At 43.6% G+C, this 16747-nt stretch overlaps 1 protein-coding gene across 2 annotated transcripts; it reads right to left on the reverse strand.

Annotated features, from left to right (window-relative positions):
* Positions 1–6444: 6444 nt before the first annotated feature.
* Positions 6445–12311, reverse strand: NPY2R (neuropeptide Y receptor Y2). 2 transcript variants are annotated; one of them, XM_021530210.3, is made up of 2 exons: positions 12073–12311; positions 6445–8929 (listed from the first exon to the last, which is right to left on the reverse strand). In XM_021530210.3, the coding sequence occupies exon 2, from the start codon at positions 8891–8893 to the stop codon at positions 7736–7738; it is 1158 nt and encodes a 385-aa protein (XP_021385885.1). In that variant the 5' UTR covers positions 8894–8929; positions 12073–12311; the 3' UTR covers positions 6445–7735. The 2 variants fall into 2 exon arrangements, with proteins under 2 accessions (XP_021385885.1, XP_085434150.1); XM_085578024.1 differs by lacking the exon at positions 12073–12311 and adding an exon at positions 9974–11853.
* Positions 12312–16747: the final 4436 nt, after the last annotated feature.

The following is a 16747-nucleotide window of genomic DNA, read 5'->3' on the forward strand; positions in this document are numbered from 1 at the left end:
AATCACGAGCACAGGAGCAAAGTCATCAGTGCTCTGACATTCCTCATTTTACCTGTTCTTCTTTTCATTTGTTTCAAACAGAAAGGCTTGCTGTGATAGAGTTGTAGTCCTATTTGCACTGTTGGCTCTTTCCCACTGTTTGAATGGCACTTGTTTAGGATTTCTGAAGACATAAGGCCATAAACAGACCATGAAGGATTGTCACTTGTAGATCCCTAGAGGAAAATCTCTTCTGAAGCAAACTGGGTGGGAAGATGGGCAACCAAATGTGAAAGGGAAGGTATTCAGGGACGCTGTATAGTTCTGCCAGCATCACTCACAGAGGTCTGTGTATTTTGTTTACCAGGATCGTCCCCTTTCAGCAGCAGAGCCCACACTATGATCACCTGTTTGCAGCAGAAGGGACAAGCAACTTCCTGTGTAACAGGGCAAAACAGGTAAGCAAAATACCCTCTTAAGCCAAAGTTCAGTATTTTTTGAGTCACATGACTGCCTCATCCTGCCATCTTGTCCTGTCAAGCACCCATGCAGGACTTTCTGCTGCTTTGTTAATGCTAAATTACTGGGGTTTGCATAACCATTTGAAGTAGTTTGGAGTTTTATTCAGAAATCAAGATTTAAGCACTATGCAGCCAAATGCTAGAATTTTCTTCACAGTAGTACCAAGCTTTCCATACATATACAATCTCACAGAGAGAGAGAAAAATTTTCTGCATCACCCGTATTATGTCTCAAAGAAGTAGCAAGCTGAGCAACAAAAATGATGAACTGGATTTTTTTTATGGACTGGAACAGCTATATTCTACCATAGGAAAGCTGGAGGAGCTAGAAATTAGCTGTATCATACATATGCAACAGATGCATATGACATTACGAAGTGTTCCAGGAGTTTGTCAGGAACAGCTAAATAATGAACACAAAGTAGAAGTTGCTACTTGCTCTTATAGCCCAAGATAGAAGAAAGGATCAGGGGAGATGCTACACAGTAGTTTATCAAGAATAAGACAACACACCATAGGGGTTTCCAGCTAACTTAAGAGTCGGAAAGGCAGCTTCTTCTGGGGTTTAAAATCAGAATTCATAGCACAGGCACATGTACTGAAGGAAAGGATGATGAATGGGATAGATAAATCAGAAAGCATACTTTCAGGGAATATTGCAAGCTTAGGCTTTTGAATAGCAATTATGGAGAGCATGATTTTTCATTTCAATTTATGTACTGGTAATCAATTATACACTGAGCTGGATATAAGCCCTTTTGCTGCTCCATTAGAAGAAACAAGCAAATAAAATAAGGATTCTGAATGCAATGAGTTCTCTTCCTCTCTTTTCTGTACCTTTGATTCCAGTTATCTGAGATAATAATGGAATTTTAACTTCGAAGAAAGCAAATTAACTATGCACAGTGAGACTGACTTTATTATCGCTTCACCCTTGCATAATTTTTAGTTCTACTTGTCCTTGCAATCGTTCATCTGGCTTAATATGACTCATGAGAGATGTCAACACTGAAAACCATAGCATATCCCTAATGCTAAATGTTCACCTGTCACCTACAGAAGCAGGAATTAATGTAAACTGGAAGAGGTTTCTTGATTCCTACACATCAGACTGGCCTGAACAAGTTCTGTCTGGTTCTGTGCAAGCACCTGCCTCATTCTGTGGTGACAGAGGAGAGGTTTGCTGATGCACACACCCATCCCACCACGGCTGCATCCAGCTCTGCTTTAAAGTATTTATATTTTGCAAAACCACCCATCATCCAGTGTTAGTGTCAGTACAAGAACATTAACACTTCTTATCTGTAAAACATTTTTCCCCATGGATCTCCCTGACAGTTCAGTTCTGGTATGAATAGTACAGCTGATGGAGACGCGGAGAAGAAATGCACCGCCAAAGTGCCAGTCTAGCAGCACTCACTTCATGTATTAATGTGAAGTGGCCATCAGCTTGTAGTGCCTCAGGCCACCTCAATGCTCCAGAGAGTGGGAAGTACCAGAGCAAGTTTTAATTAGGGCTAAGGACAAGCTCCCTGAAGGGAATTGCCACAGCCACCCTGTCATCACTCACTGCCCTCAGCCTCCCTGTGACAGTACGCAGCTCCCACGTGCTCAGTCCAAAGGCGCCTGTGAAACACTTTCTGTCAGCTCTATTTGACAGCTTCTCTGGAAGCTGGGTGACACTGAACTGAAGAGGCAGCAGACACGTGGCACTTGCACACTTACACTCTGTGGAGTCATCTACTTTAGAGTGCAACTGGGATAAAGCACTGCCAAATGCAACGTGCTTTGTCCTCACAGCAGCATAAACCAAGAATCAAAGCACTGAAAAACTGAAAAGCATTTCCCCAGCTCAGCTCCTGGGAGCAGTCCTAGGAGCTACTGGGAAAGGGTGTCTTGGCCTCAGCTCCAACCCTCAGGTTTGATTTGGTGAGCAACTGTAGCCATGCTCTGCTGAGATGGGCTTGCCCCAAGCCAGAGTGCAATGAGAGCAAAGCTAGCTGTTTCACCAGCTTGGCTACCTTAAATGGGTGGTTTTGCAAAATATAAATACTTTAGGTACTGCCAACAAACTTTAAATTCAGTTTAAATACTTTTTATTCACTTGGCTACAAATATCTGATTTTGAAGGATGCTAATAAATAGGAGAAGTGTCCTAATTTTTTTCTTTTTCTGTGCATATTTGATAGAAATGAATGTGTAAGCATGAATTCTGCTGTGGAAGATATCATGCATATCAGAGTTAGTAGAGTATGAGGGTTGTGAAACATGCAAATAAATGTCTGTTTCATATAAACTCCAGTTGTGCAATTCAGCTGCAGGTCCAAGAGGCAAACTACAGCCTTTTTCTCCTATGCAGATAAGCAAAACAAAAATTATAATCATGTTTTCAAGTTAAACTGTACCTCCATGAGATACGTAATTCCACCATCTTTAAGTTTTAGAGTTTCAATCTCTCTTCCTTCCACAGGAGCTCAGTGAAGTCTGAGAGGGAAAAGATTTTAATGCAAGCACCATTTTTTTCATATATCCCATCTGAAATGAGCTTATGAGGAGCTTGTATGCATTATTCATCCCATATCCTGGCTTGAATTAATAACACATCCATTGCTTCTGATACCTTATCAGTACAGAGATGTTCAGCTGTATTGCAGTTGGGTGGAGTAATGTACACATCTGGGTTTACTTGCTCAAGAACACAGTGTGAGTTTTAAGGCTCAAACAATCATGAGAATTTCTTCTCAAAGTTCCTCAGTTTCCCTGGGCAACGCTGTCCCTTGTACATATGTCTTCATTTGGCCTGGTTTCATTTCTACACGTTTCTCTCACTGCCCTGAATAAAGGAAGAACAAAAGTCTATAAATCAATGGCACCTTCACTAGACTCATTCTTGCTCTCTCCTTTCTTCTTGAAGCAGCAGCTTATCCTGTGACTTTCTTACTTCTTCAGCTTTACCACCTTCAGAGTTCTTCACTAATTTCTTGTACTAATTTCCTTTTAAAATGACAGCCAATTGAAAATATGAAAATCACTACTGATTGCATAAATAAGCATTTGTACTACAGTACACAGGTCTTTAGCAAAACCAATCTTGCATGGATTTACATACATCTCATAGCTTTTTAGGGCAAAGAACCTGTAATTTGGCATGAAGTAGTTCCCCTATTGTGGAGTGGCACTTATAATGACAGTATTAGGTAAATAACTCAGGCATCCAAAGACAAAATTCATCCCTTAAAGTTATGATCTGGATTAAAGTAAGAAAATCCTGGAGAGAGTTTAGAAACTATGAAGCAAGGAAATGGATTATACTAATCAGTGAATTCAGTGATTTTTGTAGTCTGACAGATGAAATGCAAGTAGTATTTTACATTCTGTTATTACTCTTAGTGTTATCTAACTTATTAGTATGTTGACAAGGTATGTATGTCCATTGCACATTGTATAGAAGCAGAGTTACACAGACAACTATTTTCTACACACTTATTCTACTGAACAACTTTTGCACAGCTCTGACGTACAATTTATATATAAATAGATATGCATATTAAACCCATTTGCTGTCAGGGCTTAGTCCTTTTATTTTAACTGCTTATGGCCTCAAATCTATTTTTTTCTCAGATTAACAATATGTACTTTCTGTTCAGTCATAGGCAGCAGCCATGTGTGGAGATGTGAAGGCTATGTACTCACTGGGCCCACTGAGAAGGTTCAGCACTGTCCCCACATACCAAAACCTCATCTTCACTGGCTTCCCCTAAAACCCTGACCCTGGCAAGCTCACTCAGGATTGCTTCTCCACTTGTAGCCTCTGGCTGTACCCTTAACAGGCAATGTGACTTTAACACCTGTCCAGAAGCAGCACAGCGCTGTGTTCTCCGAGGCAAGCGTGCTACAGCCTCAGGAAAGTGCAGCTCTTCTGCCTCCAGGCTTGAGGTGCCTGGTGCCCAGCCAGTGCTGGGAGAGCACAGAGCTGCAGCTGTACCTGGGGAATAATGGATCGTTCAGGACTGCGCTGCTGCCAAAGACTGGAGACACATTTCTGCCAGTAAAACTTGCAAGGCAGCAAAACATGTTCTTCCACAGAAGTCAAGAGCAAATTGAAGACCAGCTAGGATCCTGCATCACATCTAATGGCATCTATGTGATGGATAGGTCTCATTTCTATAATATCAAAGATCAGCATGGCACTAGTCCCAGTGAGCTCATCCTGCCTGTTCTGCAGTATCTTTATAGTAGATATACTCATGAAGCATGAGGGAGAAGGCCTAACCTAAACTGTCTGTTCTGATATCCTTGTCCCTGAACCCGAGTGCCATGCAAAGGTCATAAAACCTCGATATTAGAACAGCTCTAAAAAGACATATTTTGCTGCCTGAGGAGAGGCTGCAGTGTGCTGGCGAGATCACACTTAGGAGAACTGAGGTACATTGATACAATTAGTACAATTCTTACTCTGAACCTGTGATGACATTTCCTTTTGGATGGGAAGCCCTGCCGCCTACTAGCAAATTATACAATGGGTAAATGCTGCTGTTATTCTTTGGCTTTGTAGAATACTTGTACCTAAGCAACAGGAAAAGAATATAATGCCCTAAAAATATAATTTAAGCACTAATAGATGAATGGGGAGACCTACACCCTGGTTCCTATTTCAGGCAAAACAAAGGGTCCCCTGCAGACATCACAGTTCAGTAGTTAGATATTGCTTACAGGTTCACTTTCCCTTACAGGGAAATGGGGATGAACTCTGAGTTTCCAGATCCTTCTGACAGCTGGGATTTGGGGCAATCCCAAGGGATATTGCTACATCATTGCTTTTGATGATAAAATGCTGTGTTTTCCTACAAACATGATGGGTACTAAAATGTGTAGCTGTGCTTGTTCAGGAGCCAAGTCACAGGAGTGACCAAGCCATGCAAGAGGCACAAATCAGTGCTGGCTCTTCCACATCCCCTCTTCAAGTGCCAGTGGGAAAATCCACACCTTGCAGTGGGACACTGTGCATGGGTTTGTTACCCTAAAGCAGGCACTGACCGAGGCACCACTTCCACATGGCAGAGGGGAAAGCAGTACAGTAAATCAGTGCACCAGTTCTGGCTCCGCATGATGGCTGCAGAGAAAGATCAGGAAGCCATAAAATAAAGATTCCATGAAATAAACAGAAAGATTATTTGAAATTAATTGCTTTTATACAGAATGATGTAAAGCAGACTTAAAATTACAGAGAATTAGTCTGGCAATTGTAGATTTTGCACACACGGTCATGATTACTTCAAAACTGTCTATATACCACATTCTAACAGGCTTAAAGGAGTTGAAACAGAACTTTTAAATCATTTGCGTTTTAAATAAAGGAGGCTATTTGTAGTAATAATACTTTTGATGAAGGGTTCAGAGTCAAGTGATACATGTGATTGATGTCCATAATAATTGCACACTTCTATAATCCTTCCTCACCCATAAGAGTTTTACATTTTGGATATTATTAATATTCAGACAAAAATAACTTGTGGGCAATATCATGTCCTGAACATGGTGGAGAATTAATCGGTTTTTGTAAAACTGTTTAAGAATGATGGATACTTTTTCCTGCTTGAGTAAACACTAGTTAATTCTCTAGACCTCCCTTTTCTGCTCATGGAAATCCAAGTCCAAATGATTTCATGGATATTAAAAGGATGGTGTCAAATACTAAATACACAAAGATTAATTTTTCCACTTGATAAAGACCTGATACTATTCATTGTATAGCAAACATTTCAGTACTGGAGTTTTCTTGGGTTTTCATTTGTAGTTTAGAACATAATGAACTTAGGAACAACAAAAAATGCAAATGAAAAAAAATAGGGTTGCTGAAATGCAGTCATCAAACTAGGTTTCAAGTGAAAATATCACACTTGTTTTTATTCTAGATAAGGAACAGGGCAGCTGGGAATAAACATGGATTGAAATTTTCTTCATCTCTTTAATGAGTTCAAAGAGGCTTAACAAAGACATAGAAGAGTTGAACATTGCTGTGTACAACACGGTAAACAGATTAAAATTTTATACCTGAGCAAAAAAGGAATTTAACTATTAACTATGGCATGCAGAATAACTGATAAATTTTCACATAAACGTAGCATATTGTTATTAGTTTACAGTCATTCAGATGTTCTTAATTTTTACAAAAGCTAAAGATGGAAAAAGCTCTGAGACGAGATGAGTATGTGACATAAAACCACAATGAGGAAAAGCACTTTACCATCTAGCAGCCTTTCCAGAGAATCAGAATTATCTGCTGTTTTATTATCCAGGCAGAAGCAGCAACAATTCAAAGCATGTGGAGTTAATAACACATTAGACATTTAAGCAGGTCCTGAAAATGAAAATATTAGCAGTTTATGAAGTGCTCACAGAAGACCTGAGCCTGCATTCCCTGCCCTGAAATGCCACTTTGAAGCACTGCATTTGTGAGCCGTTCCCAGAGCAGAATGAAAGGCAGGAATCTGCAAGGAATGACTGATCAAGTCAAGTCTCGTGATTTTCTCACTAGCATAACTGCCCATTCTTAAGGGATGACTTTTTACCCAAAAAACTCACATTTCATTTTATGTGGAAACTTGACCTTTTCTCTCACTGAGTCCAGTTTTTTGGGTGGGTTTTGATTTTCTTTTCTCTTCTGTTTTCACCACCTAATATATTTCAAATGCACTGGTTTGAAATAGTCTAGCACAAGTCAAAAAGAAGTAACATATTTCTCAATTCCCTTGTCTTTGCAAAAGATGCCTGTACGAAAGAAGGGGCCTGAAAATTTTCCCCCACCAGACAGGTTTCTTTCTCCTGGCAGACTTCTGCACTCCTCGATTTTCATCAAATATGAAAACTACCCACTCCCACCATCAATATTCCTGCACTACAAATCAGCCATTTGCCTTCCTCCAGCAAAACCAGCAAACCCTGCGCTTGTCATTTAGACTTGACAAGAAGATATGGGAGGGATGGAAGAGTTTTTATTTACCCTGTTAGAGACAGCCATAAACTAAGCCTCTCCCTTTTACCTCCTTGCAGTTGTATATTTACATACTCTTGATATCAATCAACTCCCTTCAAATCATAACACCTGCCTTGACTTTCCTGCTACTGTTCTTTCACCATTTATGAATAAAACTACGCATTGCAAATGCATGTATCCAAACTGGGTTCATCCCTTTGTCCACAACATACTCATTTCTTCTTTACAGTCAGACATCTTAGACATTGGTAGGTTGTGTAAAAGAGTCCCCAGGAAACTGAATCCTCTTGGCTTCTAATTTCTTCCTGGCTTTGAAAGCTGCTGATACTTCAGGGTGGATGGAGTCCAGCCGCTGTTCACACTGGAAGGCTGTGAGGAAGGCCGTCCTGTAGTTGTTATTCATCCAGCCATAGAGGAGGGGGTTAGCAAACGTTGAGCACATGGCAATGACATGGAACACCGTGTAGATCAGTTTGTACTCTTTCAGGTCTAACACCTGACTGTCAATGTCACTGACCAGCTGGAAGGTGTGAAAGGGCAGCCAGCTGACAGCAAACACCACAACCACGCACACCAGCATCTTGGTGGTTTTCCGGCGCCGGTGGTGATAGTGGTCATTCCCCGCCCCAGGGCTAACGTGGTTCTTGAGCTTGGTCCAAATACGGATGTAGGCATAGGAGATGACTGCCAGAGGCAGGACATACTGGATCAGGAGCATGGAGATGCTGTAGATGGTGCCATAGTTGAGCTGCCCCTCCCCTGGCCACTTCTCAGAGCAGACCACAATCTTGAAGTCAGGAATGATCTCAATCAACGAGTACTCACGGAAGATGGCCAGAGGACTTGCCAACAAGGCACTGACTGCCCAGGCAACTCCTATAATCAGGAAGCTGATCCGCTTAGAGATTCTGCTTTCCAAGTGATAGACGATGCAGCGGTGACGATCCAGAGCGATCACAGTCAAAGTGACAGTAGACACGTGGACAGCAAGGGCCTGGGCATAGGGCACCAGGTGGCACAAGACCGGGCCCAGTTTCCATTCGCCCAAGAGCGTATAAACCAAGGTGAAGGGCAGGCACAGCGTGTTCACCAGCAGGTCAGCCACTGCCAGGTTGGCAATGAAGAAGTTAGTCACTGTGCGCATGCTTTTGAATTTGATGATCACGTGGATCACAAGGGAGTTTCCAATCACTCCCAGCAGGATGATGGAGCAGTAAGCAAAGATGAGAATTATCTGTACTTCAACAAGCGTTGTGCTGTCCTTCAGTTCTGGTTTAGGGTCCAGAGCCAATTCGTTGAGTGGTGTGGTGTATCTTGTCAAGTACAGCTTAGTGAACAGCTCCATTTTCATTTCATCTGTCTGGTTGTCCTCACCTACTGCTTCCAGGGGCCCCATCCTTGCAGCAGCCTGGTCTAAGCCTCAGAGCTGCCTCTGAAAACAAAACAGTACAAGAACAAGTAGAGAAATTGGTCCACATGGACTAAGACAAGAAGCAAAGAACTAAAGCTACATCTCTTTCCTAACCCACACTGCGGGATTAAGAGAAGATCTGTCTTAATGTATTTGAATTCTCTTGCCCTTACATTTTGAGGGCTGATCCAGTAATATTATTTAGGCATGACTCCTGCTGAAAATTGGAACAGATTTCAAAAGCATTCCAAAGACAAGGTTTGCCTAAGTGAATGCAGAAGGATTAAGATCCTGCTGGGCAGCATATCACTTTTTTACAATCCACTCCTAAAACTAGTGCTTATTTAGCACAAATCTTCCAGTTATATCTATGGGAATTCTACATGGAACAGCACCATCCAGACTGTTATTAGCATAATAATCTTCCAGCTTTTCCTTAATGAGAAGTGTTTCCTTTAAATAGTTACTAAATTCTTACAGGTTTATGCCCTTCCTTTATATCAGTGAACTAATTGCTGCAGTCTTTCTTTAAGAAACTGTTTTACAATAGTTTGTACCATGAGGCAAATATAAAATACCACTGAAATAGAACTGAAATAATATTTCTTTGAAATGACTGCATAACTTATTCATGCTGAAATCAACTCAAGAAACAATTGAAACACAGTTATACATATTTCCTTTCTGTGTGATGTTTCAGAAAACAGAGCTCCTTGGAGGCTGCCAATCAGGCATTCATTTCTGACTGCAGTCATAGCGAAGAGCAAATCATTCCTCTGCTGAAGTCAGTAAGAATTTCACCACTGGCATAAAAATAATTTTTTTTTTCCTTCCTTACACAGGCTGAGCCAAATTCTGTGGTACCCTAGGATTTTGGTAGGCACAACATATGAATGGTTTACACTCAGTTGCTGACTTGGACTTCAGTCCAATGTAAAAAAGTACATGTCCCCATGAAAACTGCCCAGAGCATGGGTGGCATGCTAACCAAGAATTGAGGACCTGGGGACTCCTTTCCTTGGCATGAGAAAATAATAATAAATTACCAGTGCCAAGCAAACTTACCAGTAAAACATCACTGTTCACCACCAAGGGTAAAGGCAACCTGAGTTACTCACTCAACTTCCCCATTCATTACTTTCCATAAGGAAAGTAAGAGCAGAGATGTCACTTTCTTGCCATCAAGTGTTATACATAGCTTAACCCTTCTCAAATTCAAGAGTGCCTAAAGAAACAGCTATTGATGTGTTTAGATGAATATGGCTTTTAAAAAAATTCTTGTTCTTTTGTCATCAGCTCCATTTAATTCCTTCCATCTTCAGAGAAACATTTCAGAGTTACAGAGGTCCATTTTCATCCCTACCTCTCCCAGCAACTATCACTGAGTGACAACCTTCAGTATGGTTTCCAAACTGGGAAAGAAGCGTTGTCTACCAGCAGCAGACTGAACCCTTTTTGCCTCCTTCTATCCCACACAGCATCCCAAAGAATTTCTCAGGGCAAGCTACGTTTGCAAAAGAAGCAGATCGACTGCATGTACTGAAAGGCATTTTCCCCTCAGCTAAACAGGTCAGAATTATGCCATACTGTTTAGTCTACATTTATTCAACAGTTAATAGTGTAAGCCTGAGATGTGAAGTCAAGTAGCTGAGATGTGCCAGCTGCTCATACTAGTGTACACTGCTGATTTTAGCAGTATAATTGGTGTCCAACTACTAGGATAAACCTAAGGGATTCCTTATCAATACACCTTTAATCCACCAGGTTAAAAATGTAAGAAATCCACCACAAGTTGCACAGTCAAGGCTATGCAGAAGTTGAGAACTAGAATGAGCATTTTCCTTTGACCCATTCCTACATCTAGGAATTACTCTTCCATACATTATTACAGTAGAGATTTGATGAGGTCCCAGGACTGTCAGATACTTCAAAATCACTTATTTTTTTTCAGTGCAGATAATGTCTATACAGAAGTAGAAGGGTGAGAGGGTTGACAAATATAAATTCTTTCCCTTCTTTGCCCTAAATCCAGGCAGAATGATGTAGCTCAGCCAAATAATCTAGCTTCCCTTCTTCCCAAAAGTATTTTCACCTATTTCTCTAGTCCCTGACTTTCTGTTGATTCCTTCTTGCAACTCCTCCTTTTTAGCAAAGCCTTCTCTTGCTCTGACATTTTTATTTTATTTGTTACTGCCCTATTCAGGCTGATGAAAGATGCTTTGGTCTTGTCAGTAAGACAAAGCTGATGGAGAAAGAAAGGACAATTGTGATTTAAAACAGAAATGAGCTTGTGCGTCAGCAAGTGATGAAATAAACTGGACAAGTCTGACATGGTTGGTGGGACAGTATGTGGGCAAAATAGCAGTTGCTTTCAAAAACTGGGGATAAAACTGAGGTGACACTCCAGGTAGTGTTTGACAGGACCCTCTCTGCCCTTTTTATGGGATAAACTCTCCAGATAAGAGCATTTATTGACACACCTTGCATACTGCACCACACCGGGGTTTTTTTTCCCAATTTTTCCCCCCCCAGCAGTCAGATCCTCATGGTCAGGCATCAAATTGCGCCTAACTTTCGGCCGAGAAAGGCTCAAAGAAGATTTACATGGGTTCTGCGAGCAAGTAAGCAAAAGGGCAGAATACGTGATTACATTAGCAAACAGCATTCCCATCAGGACCGCAGTGCCTGCGCTGGGGAAGGGGCTGGGGATGCTGGAGGCGCAGCTGGCAGCAAACGCGCCTCTGGGATGCGGCGCCGCTTCCCTCCCGCCCCCCGGTGCCGTTCCCGGGAGGAGACACCCATCCCGGGGGCAGAGACACCCATCCCGGGGAGGAGACACCCATCCCGGGGGCAGAGACACCCATCCCGGGGGCAGAGACACCCATCCCGGGGGCAGAGACACCCATCCCGGGGAGGAGACACCCATCCCGGGGGCAGAGACACCCATCCCGGGGGCAGAGACACCCATCCCGGGGAGGAGACACCCATCCCGGGGGCAGAGACACCCATCCCGGGGGCAGAGACACCCATCCCGGGGAGGAGACACCCATCCCGGGGGCAGAGACACCCATCCCGGGGGCAGAGACCCGTGCCCGGGCGCTGCGGGGATCCCGCCGCCGCCCCGTGCCGGGAGCGCCGCTCCGTCCCCACCTTCCCGTTCCTACCTTCCTCTCGCCCCGCGCTGGCGAGCGAGGCACGGCCGGCTGCTGCCCCGGGAGCCGCTGTGCCAGGGCAGGGCAGGGCAGGGCAGGGCGGCTGCCCCGGTTCCGCTGCCCGGCTCGGGTCCCGCTGCCCGGCTCGGGTCCCGCCGCTCTCCCCGCGCCGCTCGGCGGGGCCGCAGCGCCGCTCGCCCCGTACAAAGTTTGGAGGCGGCGGCGGCCCCCGCACGCCGGGAGCGCGGCACGGGCGGGGCGGCCCCGCCGCCGGGGAAGGGCTCGGGCGGGGCGCGGCGCCGGCTCCGCCCGCCGGGCTCCGGGCGCAGGGAGGCTGCGGGCAGCGCTCTCGGGATGCGCCGGCCGCTCCTCGTTCGGGATGCGCCGGCCGCCCCTCGCTCGGGATGCGCCGGCCGCCCCTCGCTCGGGATGCGCCGGCCGCCCCTCGCTCGGGATGTGCCGGCCGCCCCTCGCTCGGGATGCGCCGGCCGCCCCTCGCTCGGGATGCGCCGGCCGCCCTCGCTCGGGATGTTCCGGACGCCCTCGCTCGGGATGCGCCGGCCGCCCCTCGCTCGGGATGCGCCGGCCGCCCCTCGCTCGGGATGTTCCGGACGCCCCGCGCTCACCGGCGGCAGCACTGCCGGCCTCAAGCAGGGATTTGGAGAAAGAGGGAGTCGTGCCAGAGCCGAGCCGGTGTACGTGCCGCACACCCGAGCCTGCTTCCTAGTTTTCCCAGTCCCGAGATGCCTTCCGGGAAGGCATAAAGGGGATGCCTTTGCTCCGAACAACTGCTGAAATCCTTGCTTGCAAGCACCGCAGCATGCACAGCTTTTCTGATCCTCAGATGTGGCTGTTGCCAGAGCAGGTGTAAGAATGAATACAGCATTTTCATATTCTGTCAAGAGCAAAATAAAATATTTAATATTTATTTACAAGGCTGGAGAGTAAAGACAACAGCTGCTGCTTTTATTTGGTTCTGTACCAACAACCTTTCAAAACAGCTCTCCTGCTAGCCAGCTTGACAGAGAACGAGTGCCAGTCAGCATTGCTGAGCCTCTGGTAGGGTCCAGCTTCGTTAAATCAATACATAAATGGGCTCTGCTTAGTATTTTACTGAGTGTCTGAAGCCTCTCCCTAGGGATAACTCCTGAGATCCAAGGGATGTCTCCTCAGTGCATATCTGAGGGACCTGATTTACCAAAACGTGCTTCAGCCCTGGTCATAGTTCCCAAGAATAAGAACTAGGAGACTTTGCTTTCTCAATGGCTGATATCACTGATACTTAAACAATTTTCTTCCCAAATCTTGCAGAAGCTGTTCTCCAGGTTAGGAATACGCCTTTACTTCCTGTTACTTAGGTAAATTTGCATTCATACTTAAGGTAGTTTCAGGGATCAGCAACATTATCTTCCCTTTTCTGTCCTCTTTTTCTTCTTAAGGAGACTCAATACAAAAGCACTTCCCTTGTCAAAGGTAATGCACAATTAATAGTATGCCCTTATCTACAGCAGAGAATGTTAAGGGAGCATCAAGGAGTAACTTCAGTGATTTAGAGTTGTTTTTGAAATTCAAAACATGTCCTGAGAACCCTGTTGGATCTTTACTAATTCAGGCTATCTCTTCAGGAAGGGCCTTGCTCTTAGTCCTTCAGCACTTCTGAGACTGTTAATGGAATGCCCCTAGCTTATATTGCAAAATAGATTTCTTTGATGACTAAATAAAGAGCCAGGAGTTTCAATTCTCCTACCCTTGTTTATTCATTTTCCAAGTCAATCCAATTGTAGGATTTATTTTTTGATCTCTCAACAGACATAAATGCATGCCATGAGTTTTTGTAATTACAGCACTTGTATAATGCACGGCCGTGACAGCCTGCAATCCTTTCCTTTCCTTCTCTGACAAGCAGTCAGCAGTGGCTTTCCACTGATCTCAGGGGTGTTGCTGTTTTGCCCTACTTTGTACATTCCTTCTAACTTAATATTTCTAACTTAGACTACTTCTAATGTCTTGGAGGGTATAGTGAGATGCTACAAATCTTTATAATCTGCCCAGCTCAGGATTCCATAGTAAGGGAAGGCTGTTCCTTACTTACACTTACAGGTTCCTGGAAGAAGAAGTCAAAAAGTGCAATTTCGTAGAGGTTGTTTTGCCAGTAAGGGCTGGCTTCCCATGCTAGAGTAAGTAGACGTTATTCCCTGTTACAAGGCAATTCTGCATTCAGGCACAACTGAAATGTTTAATGGATATGCATTTCTAATAAAAAACAGCATTTTTTATTGCTTGTTAAAGAGTGGAATTTAATGGCCCCATAAACACTGCCTTGAACCAAAAGCCATGAAAGCACTAACATCAAGGGCAGAAAAAGTCAAGTAGCAAATGGGCTGTTCAATATGAAATGAGTGGCTGGGTGATCACCTCCAAAGCAACTGTGGATATTTTGCTTTGTGTGCACTCAAATTTCCATCCCCAAAACCATGATTAACCATGAGTCATTGAATCACAGAACAACGTGTTGGATGGAACTTCCAAAAATCTTCACGTCCAGCCTTATCAAATAAAGTCTAGATTGAGCAGGTTGTTCCAGGCTATGCCTCCTCTCCAGGAGAGTTTTGAGTATCTCTGAGTGAGAGATGCTGCCCTCACTGGACAGGTCATCCTTCCAGCAGCTCTCAAAGTAAGACGTCTTTTTTTTTATCAAATCAGACTTTCCCATGTTCCAGCTTGTTCTAAATGCATCTTGTCCTAGCCCTATGTTCCTCCCAGTAGCTATGAACAGATTTCCATTCAGTCTTGACGTCTTTGAGGCTGAACAAATCTTGGTTCCCTCAACACCACTTTGATTGTTATGTAACTGAGCCTCAATCATCTTGGTGTCTGTTGCACTTGCTGCAGTTTACCAATGTCTTTCCTGCACTAGGAACCCCAGCTTGAACCCAGCTGTGACCACAGGTGTGGTCTCACAACTGATAAATAGAGGGGAATAATCACTTCCCGACCTGTTGGCTACGCTCTTGCGATGTCTTGATATGGATTGTAAAGTTAGACTGTGCAAACTGACTCGCATTAAATAAATGAGCCACATGAACTTTAAATCTCAGCTTCCTATTTAAGGCAAGTCTATAAATGAGCTTTTGCTGTGCATATGTATGTGTACTAAGATGAAATTAGATAACATAACAGTTTGGGAAAAAAGGCTGCTGGATTTATGTTGTTTCTGCCGTAAATCCCACTTAGGGAGGTATGGCAGGGTTAAGAGATCCAATTTATGTAGTTTGCCTCTGGCAATCTCTGTTCAACTCTCTTTACAATTAGACAATTGTCTTGTCAAATTCTGTCCAACATGCAGGGCTTTTTCCAATAGAACAATGGATATCTATGCCAGCTCCTCCTAAGTTTACCAGCTCTTAGGAGCAAAATAAAGGTCTGCATGTAGTGCCCAGACTTGAAGCAGTAGTGACTTTTCTTTGAATTGCAGAACGAGGTAAGAGTTGCCAGTCCTTGTCCATTAACTTGTCCAACATCAGATTTGCTGAAATGGCAAATAAGGCTTGATGAATAACAACAAGAAAAGGCAGCAGCTGTCCCATCTCCTGTCCCAAGACATAATTTTCCTTATATTATTTACTGTGAGGGTTGAATTCTAAAAAACTCTGCCCCTTGATCAGTGACCTTTAAAAGCAGTGCTGTGCTGCATGCCACTCAATCAACCCAAACTCTGCCAGTCCCTACTCACACAGATTTTCCTGGAGTGAGTCAGATTTCAGGAATTTAAGTGTTCTACATAGCATGGAAAATCTCTTAAAAATAAAATAGGAAAAAAAAACCCAAAAAATGACCTTGAGAAAAAATATCTGTGATGAATCTGTTATATGGTACCCACACAGAGATCATGTGGTGTAAAATTATATAGGAAAAAGACTTTTCTTACTTAAAATGTCAGAACAAAAGTGTTTCAATAGCTAAGGAGTGAATTTTCTACTTATGTAGGTCTGTAAACATTTTGCCATACAGTTATAAACTGTTTCTCACAGGTTCAATTCTACTTATTTCTCCTTTTGAAATGCAGTAATATAACTGTATGCACAAAAATGCATCATCAGTCTGCCTTAGGGGTAAATACAAGTCAGCAGGTAATGAGAAGTGTTGGTAGGTATGTGTAAATACAACTTGGAGCTGCTGACAGCAGTACTTCCCAACTAGTGCTGGTTAAACCAACAGTTGGGTGCATCTCGTTCAAAAATGATTGCACCAAAGGCTCAGTTGAACTGGCTGTTTGCTCCCAGGCTGTGACTGAGTTCAGCACTGTTTCCACACAAGGCAAGACTGCAGAGCTGAGCTCTGCATTTCAAACACAGCCTTCCCAAATCACCTAGTGCATCGCATGCACTTGTTTCATTCCATCAAAGTCAACACTGTAAGATCGAGTAGCTCATCCAAGAAGTGACAGGTTTAAGTTGCCCATTTAAGACCAAGACATATCTATTTCTATTTACATACCTGTCACACAGTCTGTAAGTAACTAGACATACTCTTTTTCTCTAAGGTCCATGGCTTCATTCACTGTTCGCAGTTGGCAATCCTTATTCAATGAGCATGTCCTTGATATTTCTTTATATTCTCAGCGTGTATTCTTCCATCTTATTCCTTCTCTTTACTGACATGCTATCCTCTCTCTGCAGAGAATATA

The sequence above is a fragment of the Lonchura striata genome, chromosome 4, assembly GCF_050655825.1.
Source record: "Lonchura striata isolate lonStrDom1 chromosome 4, ASM5065582v1, whole genome shotgun sequence".
In the NCBI taxonomy this organism is placed as follows: Eukaryota; Metazoa; Chordata; class Aves; order Passeriformes; family Estrildidae; genus Lonchura; species Lonchura striata.

Bases quoted from the DNA above. Each gene is read 5' to 3' on its own strand.
- NPY2R (XM_021530210.3), bottom strand. From the start codon at position 8,893: ATGGGGCCCCTGGAAGCAGTAGGTGAGGACAACCAGACAGATGAAATG.